This window comes from Galeopterus variegatus, unplaced genomic scaffold, assembly GCF_000696425.1.
Source record: "Galeopterus variegatus unplaced genomic scaffold, G_variegatus-3.0.2 Scaffold7, whole genome shotgun sequence".
NCBI lineage: Eukaryota > Metazoa > Chordata > Mammalia > Dermoptera > Cynocephalidae > Galeopterus > Galeopterus variegatus.
The window spans coordinates 1,726,815-1,744,259 of NW_007726118.1; the positions used below are offsets into that span (position 1 = coordinate 1,726,815).

Here is a 17,445-nt window from a genome sequence, read left to right on the forward strand (position 1 = left end):
CAATCTAAGAATAGCTTTTCCAACAGAAAATCAAATAAAGGCTCTATATTGTGCACTGGATGTGTGTTACACTTCTTATTTCTTTATCTTTACCATATGTCCAAGTACTTCATCTCTTTCTCTGATTTTTTTTTTCAGGGCTTATCTCTCAACAGTATTGTAGGCAGCTAGAGGGGCAAGGATCACCTCTTACATCCCTTATATTGTTATGTGTGCACTTATCATATTTGTCAATGCCAGGGAATGCATTAAACATAGAGAATATGAAGACAAATATTGTTAATTTTACAGGATGACCTTTTAAAAGTAATTACAATATCATCAGTGCATTGAAATACAAAAGAAATGAGTAGTTGATTGTGCTAACAGTGCTGCTTCACCTAAGTGCTGAGTTATATGAGACTTATGGACCAATTTGATTATTTATAAATCATCCTCAAAGAATTTTGTAGAACCTGGCTGGCATCTATAATTTGAAAAGTAATCTTGGACTGTTTATACCTTAATCCTGCAATTCCATTTCTGGGATATAATTAGGCAAATGCCTCAAAATGATGTACAGCAATGTGTCTCTGAGCTCTGTCAATAGTGTTTGCAATTATTTGCTAATATCTCAAATAATACTTTATACAATTAGGGTACATTGGAATCACACATGCCCAATGGTTGAGCTGTGTTTTATCTTTTCTCATGAGAAGTGAATAAAGGGTTGAGAAAGAGGCCAGGAGTGGTAATCTAGCAGTGTCCTTCCACATAGAAAACATGAAGTGGAGAATAAATGCCCTTCCCCTCATATCTGAATTTATTATTTGTTATAATTTTTTTAGCAAGTTTGAGAGAAAAATATTATGTATGCATTTAAATATGTGTATATGCTTCCTTAAAAAATGGAGATTTTTGCACTTTTTTTTCCGATACAGATTCTTTAATGAAGCAGCCAGTCTATCCAGAGACGTGGTTTCATCTAATGATCTGCAGACCCCAGCTCTGAAATCTGTTAATCATTCCTGCTGTCCAGGCACAGAGTAGTTGATCATCCTCACAATGTTGGACTTTCTAGCTGAGAACAACCTCTGTGGCCAAGCAATCCTAAGGATTGTTTCCTGTGGCAATGCAATCATTGCTGAACTTTTAAGGCTCTCTGAGTTTATTCCTGCTGTGTTCAGGTTAAAAGAACGAACTGATCAACAGAAATATGGAGATATCATATTTGATTTTAGCTATTTTAAGGTAATCTCCCTCTGTAGCATTTTTATTGCATTTCTACAAAAGCATGTTTTCTCTGGGAACAATGAGACTCTAAGAGGTTAAGTGGTTATGGAGAAAGAATTAAAGAGGAAAGCTTTTGAACCAGATCTAATATCAGCTACTAATTTCAAAAGAAGATAAAGGTATTGTGTGGAAGCCCTAACACAGTATAATCAAATTTTTAGAAGATAACTTTGTTACAATGTATTGCACATTGAAGTACCTCCCCGCCCCCCACTTAAAAGCATGCTAATCTTGGTTACGATTCAAATTCATTTCTCTCAGAGATTTTATATCTAGGCTTCTGTTATCTTCATTACTTTTTGTTGCTCTGCTTTAAATTTTTGATATATAAAAACAAATTTTTAAAAGGCTATTTAGAAATTGTTACCAACAAGTATGCTTTTATTGATGTTTCACATAAATGTGTTTTTCTTCTTAGGGTCCAGAGTTATGGGAAAGCAAACTGGAAGCTAAGCCAGATCTACAGGATTTAGATGAAGAATTTCGTGAAAACAACATAGAAATTGTGACCAGATTTTATTTAGCATTTCAAAGTGTGCATAAATATATTGTAGACTTAAACAGGTATTAGATAATTTAGTAATAGCTTATTCTGGTAGTAAATAGTGGAGAGGGAGAAGGGACACACGGAAACATTTGCATCTTTTTGAGTTACTACAAAATTTACTAATTTGTACCATACATAATTGTCTTGTCCTGTGGCACTGGTCATCTTAAGTACTTTAGAGTTTTATTATTATTTCCTGCTCTTGTGAAGTATCATAATAAACTTGGTTTATATTAAGTCATACAGCTTTCAATCATGTAGTTTATGATTGTATTCTAGTATATTACATGTGAGGAGTGTAAAAAAAAACTTATTTTTGTGGTTAACTTTCTGTGGGTTCCATGGTTAAGAATTCATTACTCATTAACCTTTAAACTAACTATTCTATGTTCTTATACCATTACTCCTAAGATACTTGTAATCATAAATCAGGAGTAGGGAATATTTCTTTTACTTGGGACAACCATAAACATCAACCTGTGGCCCTACATCACCATGAATTATAGCTCATAAGATTCTAAGAGCATGAACGACCACAAACTAGTTGAAGGCCAGGATGCCTGGTATCCTGCCTTATCATTTTAAAAATCCTTTCTTCTTCAAAGATGTTAAAGTTTCCATTATAAATGAATAACTTGCTCTCTGGGGTTTCACTTCTAGATATCTAGATGATCTCAATGAAGGTGTTTATATTCAGCAAACCTTAGAAACTGTGCTTCTCAATGAAGATGGAAAACAACTTCTAGTAAGTAATAGTGATCATTTAAAACAGAAATTCAAGAATATCAAATTTAGCATCACTTTCTTACCTGTAAGACACATATATGTACAGAGTACCATTCTTTAAAGAGAAACAAAATAAGCTGATACTTATTTTAACTGGCAGGTCCATATCTGAGTTTAGAATATAGTAGAATTTGAACAAAATTACAAGTGAATAAAGGATAAGGTGGATATTATGAGCCTCCTCGGTGTAAGAATTCTATCTTCTTGACTTTGCATTCCAGTCATACAGCCTGGTACTTACTACATAGTGACCACTTAAGAAATGTTTATTAAATAAGTGATGAAGAGGTCCTCATCATACTGAGATTCCACTTTGGTATCCCGAGCAAAATACCAAAAATAGGCCAACTGAAAGATAGTCACTGTGAGTTGAAATTTATCTCACATAAACTTTTCAAAGACCATTATGCACAGAAGGTGAGAAAATCTACATTTTTCTTGTAATATAAAGCTTTCAGGAGGAATGTGAGCAAACTGATTTTCTTTAACCATTATCTGCTTCACACCATAAGAATGTATACTCCTGTGATTTTGGCCATTGTCTTTTTCTCTTCATAGTGTGAAGCACTGTACTTATATGGAGTTATGCTGCTCGTCATTGACCAAAAGATTGAAGGAGAAGTCAGAGAGAGAATGCTGGTTTCTTACTATCGATACAGGTATCCCTAGGCTAGTACTGCACACTTCCAAAGCACTGCAGTTAATAAAATACAGTGTATGTTCTCATAAAATACAGCGTACGTAAACAGAAGCAATATGATATAGGATGCAAAAGTATAAGACTCTTATCTCTTCTGAACATATTGTAGGAATGTAACAATTACTCTATATTATATAACGTAATGATAGATTATATATAATATATATATTACATATAAAATACTCTGTGTATTATAGATTATTAGCAATACATAGATTAGCCTGTCCTTGTGGTAACTCCGTTTTTAAAAAAAAGGAATCTCAGGGCTGGCCCGGTGGCGCACTGCTACAGTGCGCCGCTAGGGAAGCGCGGTGGCGTTCCCGCCGAGGGTTTGGATCCCACATACAGACCGGCCGCTCACTGGCTGAGCGAGGGGCAGGAGCAACACCGAGGGTTGCGATCCCGTGGCCGGTCCCGGTCCGGTACAGGCGCGACACTGAGGGTTGCGATCCGTTGCCGGTCACAAAAAAAGACAAAAAGGAAAAAAAAAAAGGAATCTCAGGCCGAGCCCGTGGCGCACTTGGGAGAGTGCAGCGCTGGGAGTGCAGCAGCGCTCCCATCACGGGTTCGGATCCTGTATAGGGATGACCGGTGCGCTCACTGGCTGAGTGCGGTGCGGCTGGGCTCAAAAAAAAAAAAAAGGAAAAAAAAAAAAAGGAATCTCAGGCCGAGCCCGTGGCGCACTTGGGAGAGTGCAGCGCTGGGAGTGCAGCAGCGCTCCCATCACGGGTTCGGATCCTGTATAGGGATGACCGGTGCGCTCACTGGCTGAGTGCGGTGCGGCTGGTCTCAAAAAAAAAAAAAAGGAATCTCAATTCTACATTTCTTAACCTTGATAAATTTCGAAGAATTTTGGAACTCTAATGAATGTTGTTTTTGGTTTATTACTCCTCAGTAGACAAAAGGAAATGAATGAGATTTCTGTTATTTTCAGGTTGATAACTTTGAAAAGATATCATTCAGGGTCAGGTTGAAAGTGAATTCTCACTCATATATTCTTGGAAACAAAAACAAAACAAGCAACCACATATGTCCACGATCATGTGTTGTGTATGTCTGCACAGAGCAGTAGTTCTTCAGGAAGTAGGGTCTTGAAAACAGGAGCCACCCTAACCAACTTTTTAATTTCAGTACCTAGCCTATAGGTTTTTCATTGTGAATGAATGTATCAAAAACTAGATACGAGATCAATATAAGAAATAATCAAGATTCAGGGAAGAAACAGTCAATAAGCCAGAGTCAGTTAGGAACTTGAGTTAAAGATGTGAGGAGTATAATTAACATTTTCAAACTTACAAATTAGGACAAAATAAATAGGGCGAGAGGTAGATCTTCAACAGAAAAGGGATCATATGGGGGCATATTTGTAGCAATACCTGGCATTACTATCTCCTTGGCAGTAAATTAATCTTACTAGTCTGTTTCCTTTCACCTTTATTGGTATGTGAAGAGGGTGTCTACCAGCATGAATTATTTATTCATTCACGTCATGGGTGTTTTAACATCCATCTTTTTAAAAGTGAAATTTGAGTTGCCTTGCCTATATTTCTGAAAGTACCTGGAAAAACAAAAGCAATAAATAATGTAAAGAAGAAGAAAAAACATTGCTTATCAAGCTCAGATTTGAAAATCTGACATTGTCCCTTTGGATACAATAGCCAATTCATTAGAATGTAAGCATCCATTATTGAAGTGACACTGAGCAATTGTGAGTCAGAGTGGTAAAGGAGATTCTTAATCAAATAGGAGGTCATATCTAAGTCAAAAATTCTTTGAGTCTAGTTCATTTCTTTCAGAGCTTATAATTCCACCCTGAAAATCGCAGACCGTTTTACTAGATCTCTGTAGAAAGACTAGCTTGCCAAGAAAAACTAATTTCTATCCCACTCACGTTAAACTGGCATAAGTTTTCAAAAATTTATTTTAATCTGTGAAATGGTGGTTTAGGTTTACATTCTTTATCCACAATACTGAAATCCAAAGAGCTCTGAAAAAATGTAAATACATAGCTACGCATGAATACGTACACATAGTAACTCATTTGGCAGCAAAACCTAATCTAACCTGAAATTATTTGGAGTCAAATCCTGCCCAAAACAGATGTGAGGCTATATATGGCCTTTGTTTATTTCACTTTTGTAAATATTCATAAATTTTGCTCCAGAATTATGTGTGTTGATCATGGGAGGCCAACTCAGATCCTGCTGGAGTATTATATTATATATGATCTACATACCATATTACTTTCACACATTTGAGAAATTCTATATTCTGAAACAAATCTAGCCTCAAGGATTTTGGAAAATGGATTGTGGACTTTTACATTTATCTTTTACACAGGCTTTCATAAAATATAATTTTGAATCTTAAAGATATAAATCAACCAATGGTCATATCTAAAACTATACAAAGTCAGGTTATAATGGAATTCTGCTTTGTTGGGCTTTTGAGTTTCTAATATGTGTGGTCTGTGTGGCCTTTTATTTCCCATTATGAACATGACTCAGTGCTGCTCGATCTTCTGCTGATTCAAATATGGATGATATTTGTAAGCTACTTCGAAGTACAGGTTATTCCAGCCAACCGGGAGCCAAAAGACCACCCAACTATCCTGAGAGCTATTTCCAGAGAGTGCCTATTAATGAATCCTTCATCAGTATGGTGATTGGTCGACTAAGATCTGATGATATTTATAACCAGGTAGGAATTAAATATACTAAGATCTTAATAGTTTCAAAGACATATTTCACTTCCCTCCTCAATTATTCCTTTTATTCCTTCTTTTCCAAAAGAGTAAAGGCAGCTAGAAACAATTTTTAAAACCTTTTGAGCTGTGCTACAGTATAATAAAGAGGGATATAAATTCTGGCAAAATCAGAGTTCAGGGAGAATATGGGATCTGAGCTATTGGAAAGAAGATGTATTCTTTCATTCATTCAAGAAATATTTCTTAAGTGTGTGTTATGTGCTGTCCATGGGCTGGGGGCTGGGATCCATCACTGAAGAAGGCAAGCCATGGTCCCTGTCCACAATGAACTTGTAACTTAGGAAAGAAGACAGACAACTAAAGGAATTATGGTAAAGCAAGATGAGTGTTATCTTAGGGGAAGTACATAAGTGTAGACCAGGCAAAGGAGGTGGACTAAGCAATGCTGCAAAAATCTTGCAGCATTTGAAAGTTGTCTTACTTTCCCCACCAGTAAGTGTGTCATTCCCTTACTTAAAAGAATCCAAAGAAAACTATTTGACTTCATCGTTCTGAAGAAAACATAATTTTATGTATTATATATATTTTTTATGCTATAAGAGACTATCATAGTAATAACTGTGGATAGCATTTATCACAGAACACCCCTGCTCTGTACAGTTCTTTACGTAGCCTATTAGTTTTTTGTGAATATGTTTAGTATAAATAAGAGTTTTCTGTTTTTTTGTTAAGACAACTCAAAATCAGAAGCTACCTGCAGATACCAAGTCTCCATAATATTTGTTGCCATTTGTTAAGAATTCAGTCTAAACCAGCATCACAACAGGCTTTTTCATATACCATTTTCTCTATTCCTCGCAACAATCCTGGAAAGGACTTTTTTCTTGCTGTTGAGAAAAATAAGACTTGGAGAGCTTAAATAATTGTTACAAGGTCACATCACTAAGTAGCAGAAATGTAATTTGAATTCAGATCTGTATGAATTCAAAGCCAAGCTCTTTCCTCACTGCCTTTGTACCTCACTGTCTCTGTACATCACTGGCTCTCATTCCACAATTCTGCCTCTTATTCAGTCCATTTTATCTATGTCTTAAGGCAATGTTTTCAATATTCTCCTTGCCCCGTGACCTTTATTGACACAGGGGTTAAGCTGAGGTTGAGCTGTGTGTCCACCCTACTCTCTGTCCTGCACCTCTCCCATGTCTGGTCATGGCAGAAGGATGAGATTCTCTGTCTCCAGGTAATTTAGAATTGCACCTAAGAAACAGTTTCTGGATGTGGGTTTACCCACAATATGCAAAATTTGGAGTTTGGGGGCAGCCTCATTCATCCATGAATGTAGAGAATAGTCTGCAGAGAGAGAAAGGTTGGGCAAACACATCAAGAGGAGAAAAAGTGAAGGCGTTCTCATTCACAGCCCCAGGCCCTTCTTGGTGACTGGCCACATTTCTGCCTAGGGTTCCATGTGACATTGCTGTGTCTATCCTTGTGATAAATTCTCCCCTTTCTTGCTTATGGTAGCTTAAGATGATGTGTGCTATGTTTAGCCAAAGATTCCTAATGCATGAGGGGATGGCGCCCTGGGAAATACCAGCATTTAAAAGACAAGCAGAAAGAGAGGATCCCGGAAAGCAGATTGAGAAGAAGTGGTATCTGGGAAACCAAAGGAGCTGAGAATTTTATACTCGAAGAATTTATGTGAGATTTTCAAAAGAAGCCATTGAATTGGGTGATTGTGAGGTCATGAGTGACCTTAGGAAATTCCATTGGGATGATAGTAGAAGTCAAATTCAGTGAGTTGAGTAGTAAACAGTAAGTGAAAAATAGCAACAGTGAGTGGGGTTTATCAGTTCTAAGAGATTGCCTGTGATGGGAAAGACACAGAAATAGACAGCTAGTGGGAGATTCAAGGTTAGGACTTTTTTCTTTTTTTAAGGAAAAGACTTAGAATTGCAGCAGAGTTAAAGACTGTAAGAAAGAGAATATTGTGGGGTTAGGGATAAGAAGACAGACCATAGTTACCAATGCCACAATCTAAGAATTGCTTCGAGTGTCCAGGATCCTGAAAGGTGATGGGCTTTGGAAAAACTGGTGTGTCGTAGAAGTAGATAATTTAATTTGAGCATGTATACATTCAGATGTTGCCAGCAGCTCCCTCTCTGGGGTGTCTTCTCTGTATTGCAGGTCTCCGCATATCCTTTGCCAGAGCACCGCAGCACTGCTCTGGCAAATCAAGCTGCCATGCTATACGTGATTCTCTACTTTGAACCTTCCATTCTTCATAACCATCAAGCAAAAATGAGAGAGATAGTGGATAAATACTTTCCGGATAATTGGGCAAGTGTTACTGGTTTTTTTTTCTCTATAGTAAATTTATTAAAGAATTAATAAATTCCGGATAATTGGGCAAGTGTTACTATTTATTTTTTCTCTATAGTAAATTTATTAAAGAATTAATTTTTCATTCTTTTGGCCTTTAACCCAGAGATCATAACATTGTAAATCATGGGACATAAAATCACTTAGGTAAAATTACTTTTTTTTCCTTTTTTTTTTTTTTTTTTTCGTGTCCGGCAACGGATTGCAACCCTCAGTGTCGCGCCCACACCGGACCGGGACCGGCAACGGGATCGCAACCCTCGGCGTTGCTCCCACACCTCGCTCAGCCAGTGAGCGGGAACCGGTCTGTATGTGGGATCCGAACCCTCGGAGGGAGCACCACCGCGCTCCCAAGCGGCGCACTGTAGCAGTGCGCCACCGGGCCGGCCCCCTTAGGTAAAATTACTTTAAGTGTATTGATAATCTTATAAATCATAACATGAAGGAATAAATACATCAGTAAAATTTCTTGAAAAACCCATTAGTCCTTTTCTTAAAAGGATACTCTCAAGGTAAAACCATGTGTTAAGTCTCTTGCTTTAGCTACAGAGATTGAAACTAAGTTACATAAGGATTTCTTTATTCTTTTCTAGTTTGTGAATCTAAGCTAGTAGGATTCATCTAATTTGCCATTTTGTGAACAGGAATTTTACTTTTATAATAAGTTTTACCTATAAACTGGCTGTGATTGGTCTATTAAGGCAATAATGCAGGGATTTGCTTGTAACTTTTAAAATATTGTTTTACTTAAAAATATTAATTCTTAAAGGAATAAAACATACCAAATATATATGGAATGGGGTTTGTTTGCACATAGAGATTTGAATAAAATGCAGTGAATTGGATCACATTCTCAGGTAGTAGATTTTCACTTCTTGCCAGCTACTGAATCATGTTAACATCTATTATGAGAGGCCTCAATCTACTAGCAGTAAGAAAAGAACAGCCTACAGTTAGGAAATGATGGTTCCAATCTATGAATCATACGCCTGAGCTTGGAGTTGAGCAACCAAGAGGAAAACTCAGATAGTGTTGCTACGTGTTCCTAAGCTTAATAAAGAAGTTTTGACCATAATACTGTAATTACAAACACATTTACTATTAAGGATGGTCAAAATCCAGTTCTATGATGCCTGTAAGATACACACCTAAAAAAAATGCCCTGGCACACTGATAATAAAAGAATAAAAAGATATGTCAGGCAAATGCCAACCAATAAAAAACTAATAAGAAAATATTATCATAGAATAGAGAACTTCAAAGAAAAACATTAATCAGGTTGAAGAGGGACTATGTAATATTAAAAGGAATCCACTGAGGTGGGCTAACAATAATGAATTTGTATGCACCTAATAACATACTTAAGATACATAAAGCAAAAATAGACTCATAAGGAAAAATTGACAAAATCATAATCATGATGGAAAATTTTAATACACCTCTTTCTGTATATAATCTTCTCTCCCCAAAATACAAGGATACTTCAAAAAGTTTGTGGACTGATTTGTATTATCTTTTAATTCTATTTTTTCACAAACTTTTTGAAATACCCTCATACATAATAAATGCTCCATGTGTATTTGAAAAAGATATGTATGAAAGCTGCCTATATAATAGATCACAGGGAAGTCAATGAAGTAAAAAAAAAAAAATTGATATCCTACAGACTGTATTCTCTTACTATAGTCCAGTTAAATTACAAATCATCATTAAAAAGATAGGGCAGGCCCTATGGCTCACTCGGGAGAGTGTGGCGCTGGTAGCGCTGAGGCCGCGGGTTCAGATCCTATATAGGGATGGCCGATGCGCTCACTGGCTGAGCGTGGTGCAGACCACACCATGCCAAGGGTTGTGATCCCCTTACCTACCGGTCAAAAAAAAAAAAAAAAAAGAAATAAAAAGATAAATGTTTGGGGAAAAAAAAAAAACATTCCCAAATAGGCTTTGTGTTAAAGAGGAAAGAATATTTAGACGTGCACAATGTCAAAGTGCTACAAAACAAAGCTTGTGGGAAATGGCTAAAACTCTTCTTAAAGGAAATGTATAACCTTAAAAACATTTATTTAAAAATCAGGAAAGTTTAAAAATAATTGAGTCAGACATTAATATCAAGAAGTTAGAAAAAGTAGAGTGAAAGGAATTCAATAATAAATATATCAGCAGACATTTATTGCGCTATTGAAAAAGGAAATAAGGGAGAAGATCATTATCACCAAAAGCCAATTTTTTAAAACAGTCATAAAATAGGACTGGATGGTTAACTCAGTTGGTTGAAACGTGGTGCTGCTAATATCAAAGTACAGGGTTTAATCTCAGTTACCAGCCAGCTGCAAAAAAAAAGAAAAAAATAGTCATAAAATAAGTATTTAGTAAAACTTATAAAAGAGCAAGAGAAAGTGAGCATGCAAAATGAGATACATTAAGTTTGAAAAAGAAGACCTCAGATATAATAAAGACTTTTTAAGGTTTTAAGAAAACCTATGAACAATTTTGTCAGTACATTTGAAAACTCAGAAGAAATGGATAATTTTCTTAAAATATAAATATGTTTATGTACTTACATATATTTATATGTTAATATATATTATAATATAAATATATCATATTTATATGTGAATAAAAATATATATTAAGTCTTAAAATATAAATATATTTATATATGTAAATATAAATTACCAAATTTGACTCAAGAAGAAAAAGGAAACATGAATAAACCAGTAACCATTACATAAGTAGAATTTGTCATCAAATCTCATCACCAATTCACTCTCATCAAAAAAAATGACAATGCCTAGAACCACAGGATTTCACAGGCAAGTTTTAACAAACGTTCAAATAGTAAATAATTCTACGTACAAACTGAAGTGAATGGGCTAGGAACTGCGAAAATAATGCTTTGTTTCCTTTAGTCCAGGGATTCTGAATGTGTAAACTGGGGACCCTTACAGGTCCCCAGGACGTTTTCAAGGGGTCAGTAAGGTCAATACTATTTTTATTAATAATACTAAGATGCTCTTTGCCTTTTAACTCTACATTGCATTTCCAGAGGCTATATGACAAATTATGTCACATCATTTGAATATAGAAGCAGATATGTAAATCAAGCTGTCTTCAATTAAGCGAAACATCACAGAGATTTGAGTAAATGTAAAACAATGCTGCTCTTCTCACAAATTTTTCTTAGTAAATTTTAGTTTTTTTTAATTACTAAAAATATATATAGCTGGCCAGTTAGCTCAGTTGGTTAGAACATGGTGCTAAGAACACCAAGGTCTGGGATTCAATCCCTGTAACAGCCAGCCAAAAAAAAAAAAATTATAATGGGTTTATTATTATTTTAATTAATTTATTTTATTTAAATTAATAATTTTTTTTAATTCTCAGTTTTAATGTGTAATATGATAAATATCAATAGATATAAACCACATTTTTAAAAAAACTCTTTGGAGTCCTCAGTAACTTTTAATAGTACAAAGGATGAAAATGTTTGAGAAAAAAACTTCTGCTCTACTCAAAGTCTCTATTTTTCTGTTCCTTTTTATGTTTCTTTAGGAATCTGACACATAGCAGGTTGAAGGAAAGCCTTGTTTCAATAAACCTTGTTTATTTTTTCATGAACAGCAAACTTGTCACTTTGTTCCAAAGTGCTCATAAAGAAAAACAAAATTGGAATGGAGTTTAAACTTGTAAGAGTGGGCAATGTCTTCTATCACTTTTTATTTTCCCAACCCCTTTTCTTGAAGTGAGTAGGTATTTAACAAATACTGAATGAATGTCTCCTTTTGCAGGTAATCAGTATTTACATGGGGATCACGGTTAATCTAGCAGATGCTTGGGAACCTTACAAAGCTGCAAAAACTGCTTTAAACAATACCCTGGACCTTTCAAACATCAGAGAACAGGTAGGTTCTGTCTAATCAGGGAGGATTCTCTAATAACTGCAAGCCTGGTTTAGGAAATGAGCTAAGTAGATTTCCCAAGGAATTGGGAGATGTCCACATAGACATTTTACTGTGATAATTAATGAAAAGTGAATTTTGTATAATAGAATAAGATAGGTAATTATAGGTTTTGAACTTAGGTGGTATATGTAAATTACAGACTTGGATTATAAGCAAGATTCAGTACCCTAAAACAAATCAGTGTGTCATGGCCTGAAATGACTACCTTTACTCTTGCTTAAAGACCGTGTCCTTGTGGACAGAGCTGTTTTCACCATTAGCTGGAATTAATATGTGTTTATCAGTAGGATGAATGGTGAATATGGTAACGGAGCGTAGACAATACGTCCTGTCACTGTCATTTAAATTCATCATTTCTGATGTGCTAAATTAGCAACAAGACTCAAGACATTTATCTTAAAGTTTAAATGGCCATCTTCTGCCTCTTTGATAAGAACACAAGGCAAAAGGAAATATCTGAGTGAATATAGGAATAAAAATAAAATTATTTTAGTGGGAAGCATACTCGATATTTCTAAATGATTATATTCCTCAGCCTGGTTGTGTGGGTTTTTGAGTTTCCAGTGTGGATGAAGCAATATTGACTCAAAAAACTTCATGTTTTATTAAAATAAATTGAATTCCATAAATAATGCACAAGATAATTTCAATGTTGGCATATCTCCTAGAAATATATTAGAGAATGTGGCACTTTCATATTTACCAACATCAGAGCATTAATTTTAATCACAGTTCCTTTCCAAAACGCATTTTCTCATTTACAACATTTTAAGAAGTTTCTTGATATTTTTAAACTAACTCGACTAGGTTAATGACATTTAACGTTTGATTCTTGCTTTAGTAAAACAGAATGACCAAATTTCTAAAAGACTGGTTTGAAAATTCAATTTTGATATACAGACACTGATAATGTATTTTTTGTTACACTTTCATATGCTTGTAAAGTCTCATCTTTTGAGTGTTCCTGCTCTGTTCTGCCTCCTTTGTTAACAATCATAGCAAGAAAAAGCAATTTAGCTTCTGTCTTTATGTATCTTTTTCATCCAAGTTAAGAGTAGAATGGCTCTAAAGAACCACCTGGTCCAGTTTTCCATTTGACATTTGAAGAAACCATTACGCAGAGGTTAAACCCAAAGTCACAGCAATGTTTAATCACAGCCAGAACTAGGATTTAGTCTCAGAATTCTAATTCCAATGCTCTTTTCAAAAAATGTTCAATAAACCAGTTGCTTTTGAGCCTTTTAACTACATTTATAATTTATAAGTCTTATAACTTATGCTATTCATCTCATATGGAAATGTTATTATTTATCAAAGATTCACCTGAATGTAATCCACTTTCAAGATAATTTTTTAATGTAATTCAAGTTTTTTTATTTTCAAAGGCAAGCAGATATGCTACTGTCAGTGAGAGAGTGCATGCTCAAGTACAGCAGTTTCTGAAAGAAGGTTATTTAAGGGAGGAGATGGTTCTGGACAATATCCCAAGGCTTCTGAACTGTCTGAGAGACTGCAATGTTTCTATCCGATGGCTGATGCTTCATACGGCAGACTCAGGTAATGTGCAAAAGGGGTGCCATCTATATTGCTCCATATAAGGAGCAATGCTAAGTAGTTTATTAGCATGATGCTAAGTGGTTTAGCAGGGAGAGAGCCCTAAGATGAGAATCAAGTTGCTTTTTTAAGTTAGTCATTTTTATGTGAACTTCAGTAAGTCAACAGCCACCTGAACAGCTCTCCCTTGTCATGTACTGTTAGGTGCTGGGAAATAGGACATTTATCTCCCATGTTCAAGGAGCTTGTCACTGATCAAATTAGGAAAATCAGATGTATAAGAGGGCACTTCAAAGAGTTAGTGGAAAAATAAAATTAAAAGACAATACGAATCTATCCATGAACTTTTTGAAGTACACTTGTACATATGAAAAAGTGTAACTGCAGACCTGTGGTAGGCAGAATAATGCCTCCCTACCCGCACCTCCGTCTCCCCCTCCCCACCAAGACATCCATACCCTAATCCCTGAAACCTATAAATATGTTATAGTACCTGGCAAAGGGGGGTTAAGGTTGCTAATCAGCTGACCTTAAAGGAAGAGATTATCCTGGATCTTCCCAGTGAACCCAGTGTAATCACAGGGGTCCTTAAATCAGGAAGAAGGAGGCAGAAGCGTCAGAACCAGAGAGATGGCATGGAGAAAAAGACTTGTCCGGCCAGTGCTGGCTTTAAAGATGGAAAAGGGGACACAAGCCAAGGAATACAGGCAGGCTTTAAAGGCTGAAAAAGGCAAGGAAACAGATTCTAGAGCCATAGAACCTCAAGCCAGACCCCAGCCCTAGTGACACCTTGATGTTAACCCACTGAGCCACGTTGCAGATTTCTCACGTCTAGAACTGTGAGAGAATAAATTTTTGTTGTTTTAAGCCACTATGTTTGTGTTTATTTGTTAGAGCAGCCATAGAAAACTAATACAAGGTCCAAGGCAGTAAATAAGAGCTGAGCATGTGAGACAGACAGGTGGTGTGATTTGAGTCCAGACTAGGAGGAGAAACATTGTTTGGGATGGAGGAACAGAGGAGGTCAGGCAAGGCTCCATCCAAGAGGCAAAGATGACTAATCCCTTAGTAAGATTTTGAAGTAAAAAGTGGAAGAAATTCTAGACTATAGAAATGATGGAATAAATGGCATGATTTTGGAAGCACAGAAAAACATGTGGGCCCACTGAGTTGACAACCTGACTAGGTCACAGTGCTAATTTGAGGTAGATTGGGTCTTAGCCTATTCCGGGGCATGATCCCCTTTGATATCTATCTATATAAAGTTTGGCCATCAAGTTCAGGAGCTTCATGGATTGCTTGAAGCTCCTCTACAGGGTCAATGAGCTATGAATCTAAAACATCTGGTTTAATGATAGAACAACAAGTAGGTTAAACTAACATCTCTGAGTTTGTTCACAGATGGCACAGTTCCTTATGCTTAGAAAATACGTGATTGATTAACTAATGAGTTCACTCATGCAGGGCTGCCTATGTCTACCCCTAAGAGTTGTGTCATTCAGCAGCCCTATAAAGCACTCTGCTTTTTGTTTTTCATTCAACAAACTTTTCTTGAGTACCTACCCTGAGATAGGCACTTCTTCAACACTTCCTTGTTCTTTCAGGTAAAAAAAGTCCCCACACAGATTATTCTGTGGCCCCGTCACACAGCTCTTCCAGTCCAGATCTGTTTCCCAGGCCCTCTCGCCGCCATCTTTCCCACTTCCTGTGAGTGGTCTGCAGTGAAAGCGGCCGTGGGTCGTCCTCATCCCTCATTCTTTGAAAGTGTGTGGAACTTCTCAGTCTTCTCTCCCGCTGCTTTAACCTTCTCATGAGTGCTGTTTTTCAGTTTTTTCATCATTTTGCTTGTTGGCCTAGATCCATTCACAATTTGCCCTCAGTATGAATCCCATGGCTGAAGTTTTTAATCATCTCGTTGATCTGTTTTTAATTAGATGAGTTTCTCTTTTACATAAACTCCCGTTAGATTCCAGTTCTAATTTGAGGATTTTACTATGTTGACTCAGCTTATAATCTTCTTTACCGAGAGTCTTAAATTTACAAGCATACAAACAACTCAAGCCCTCACTTTATCCCATTATAAGACCAACTGTGGTTTTCTAGTGACTCAGCCTCATCTTCATCTTCTGTGCAACTGTGCCTGACAGCCGTGCCTACTTTCTGGAAGCCAGTAGTCTCCTGGATTTACATCCATGCCAGGGACAACCTCAGCTTGCCAGAGGTCTGTCCTTTTATCTTCGGCCACATCTGTTTTCCATTTCTGTGCCTGGCAACTGTCTGACCTGATTGCACAAGGTCATAATTTACCAGAAACAAATGATTTGCCTATCTGGTTGTGAGTCATACATAGGAAAAGTAACCGCTTATTTAGCTTTTATGGTGTTTCAGTCATGTTGTGCAGAAAGGCAGATATATGCCTCATATTTCCTATTAACCTGCTGGAGGCATTTCACTTGGGCATAGGATGCTTCTGCAGAGCTTTGAAGCTGTTGAAGAAACACTCTTTTGAGGCCACATTGGATAAGCAAGGCTGGCCGGCTACTGAAGTCTGACCCCAGGGTTACCTCATGGTTCTAGGATCTGTTCCTGCAGGTCTGTGGGCCTGAATTCTCAAGGGTGAGATCTGAGGGAGATGATCAGGCCCTGGGAACACTGGAACTAAACCTGGTTTGTACCAGGGAGCTAAATGTGAATGCATATTGAGGCATACAGAGTATTATCTATCAACTGGATAATTAGATCCTCTATCCAAAAATAAAAGCAAATTAATTTCAGAAGGTTTCTTTTGAATTGGAATTAATAGTAAGACAAAGAGAACTCCTTCTGAGTTTGCTTTTTAGTTAGGCAAATATGAAGCTGAAAAAATTCTTTTGGAGTAATCAGTGTCAACAGTGTCGATATATTTCTTCCTAGGTAGTTCTGGAGAATGTATAAGGAATTCAGAACTCTGCAGTTTCCCACAAAACTGAGCCCCTCCTCTGGGTTGTCACAAGTCTCCTCCTCATGGAGAGTAACTTAGAAACCATATGTAAAGTGGCTTTCCACAGCTTCAGTGTAATTAAAGCACCTCAAATACCCTACGACATGTGCTTATACCACGTGGCCGTTCTGTACAGCCATAGACCTGAGATGTTGACTGAGGGACGGCTAGGAAAGCAGGGGCGTAAAGCTCCCTAGTGCAGCTCCCATGGGCTTCACAACTTATTCAGCTGTGAACTTTTTGACTGCGTCCATTGCCTTAAAGTTTTTGTTCTAACTTTATTTGCAGTCTAGATAGCTTTAACTTGTATTTTTGCCTTATCCTACTTTCTTATTCTTTCTTAAATAAATAATTAGCCCCATAAACCAAGCTCAGCAAATATCAATATTTTTTAGTCGGTACTTTTCTTTTACCGTTACTTTATTTGAAATGGTTTGGCTTGGCAGCTGATAAGCTAAATTGGGAATCAGGTGTTTTTTTCCCTGGGTCAGTCACTGCCTGATTTTTTGACCTTGGCCTAGTTGTCTTAAGCTCTCTGTGCCTGGATAATGGATAGTC

At 36.7% G+C, this 17,445-nt stretch overlaps 1 protein-coding gene across 1 annotated transcript in view; it reads left to right on the forward strand.

Annotated features, from left to right (window-relative positions):
• The first annotated feature begins 916 nt into the window (after nucleotides 1–916).
• The window catches only part of KIAA0196 (KIAA0196 ortholog), a 55,470-nt gene continuing 38,941 nt past the window's right edge, over nucleotides 917–17,445 (forward strand). Inside the window, exons 1-8 of the mRNA XM_008581292.1 lie at nucleotides 917–1,230; nucleotides 1,691–1,836; nucleotides 2,480–2,564; nucleotides 3,164–3,264; nucleotides 5,813–6,005; nucleotides 8,197–8,349; nucleotides 12,180–12,293; nucleotides 13,739–13,910. Of these exons, the coding sequence (XP_008579514.1) occupies nucleotides 1,045–1,230; nucleotides 1,691–1,836; nucleotides 2,480–2,564; nucleotides 3,164–3,264; nucleotides 5,813–6,005; nucleotides 8,197–8,349; nucleotides 12,180–12,293; nucleotides 13,739–13,910 (1,150 nt within the window). The 5' untranslated portion in view covers nucleotides 917–1,044. The remainder of the gene's footprint in view (nucleotides 1,231–1,690; nucleotides 1,837–2,479; nucleotides 2,565–3,163; nucleotides 3,265–5,812; nucleotides 6,006–8,196; nucleotides 8,350–12,179; nucleotides 12,294–13,738; nucleotides 13,911–17,445) is intronic.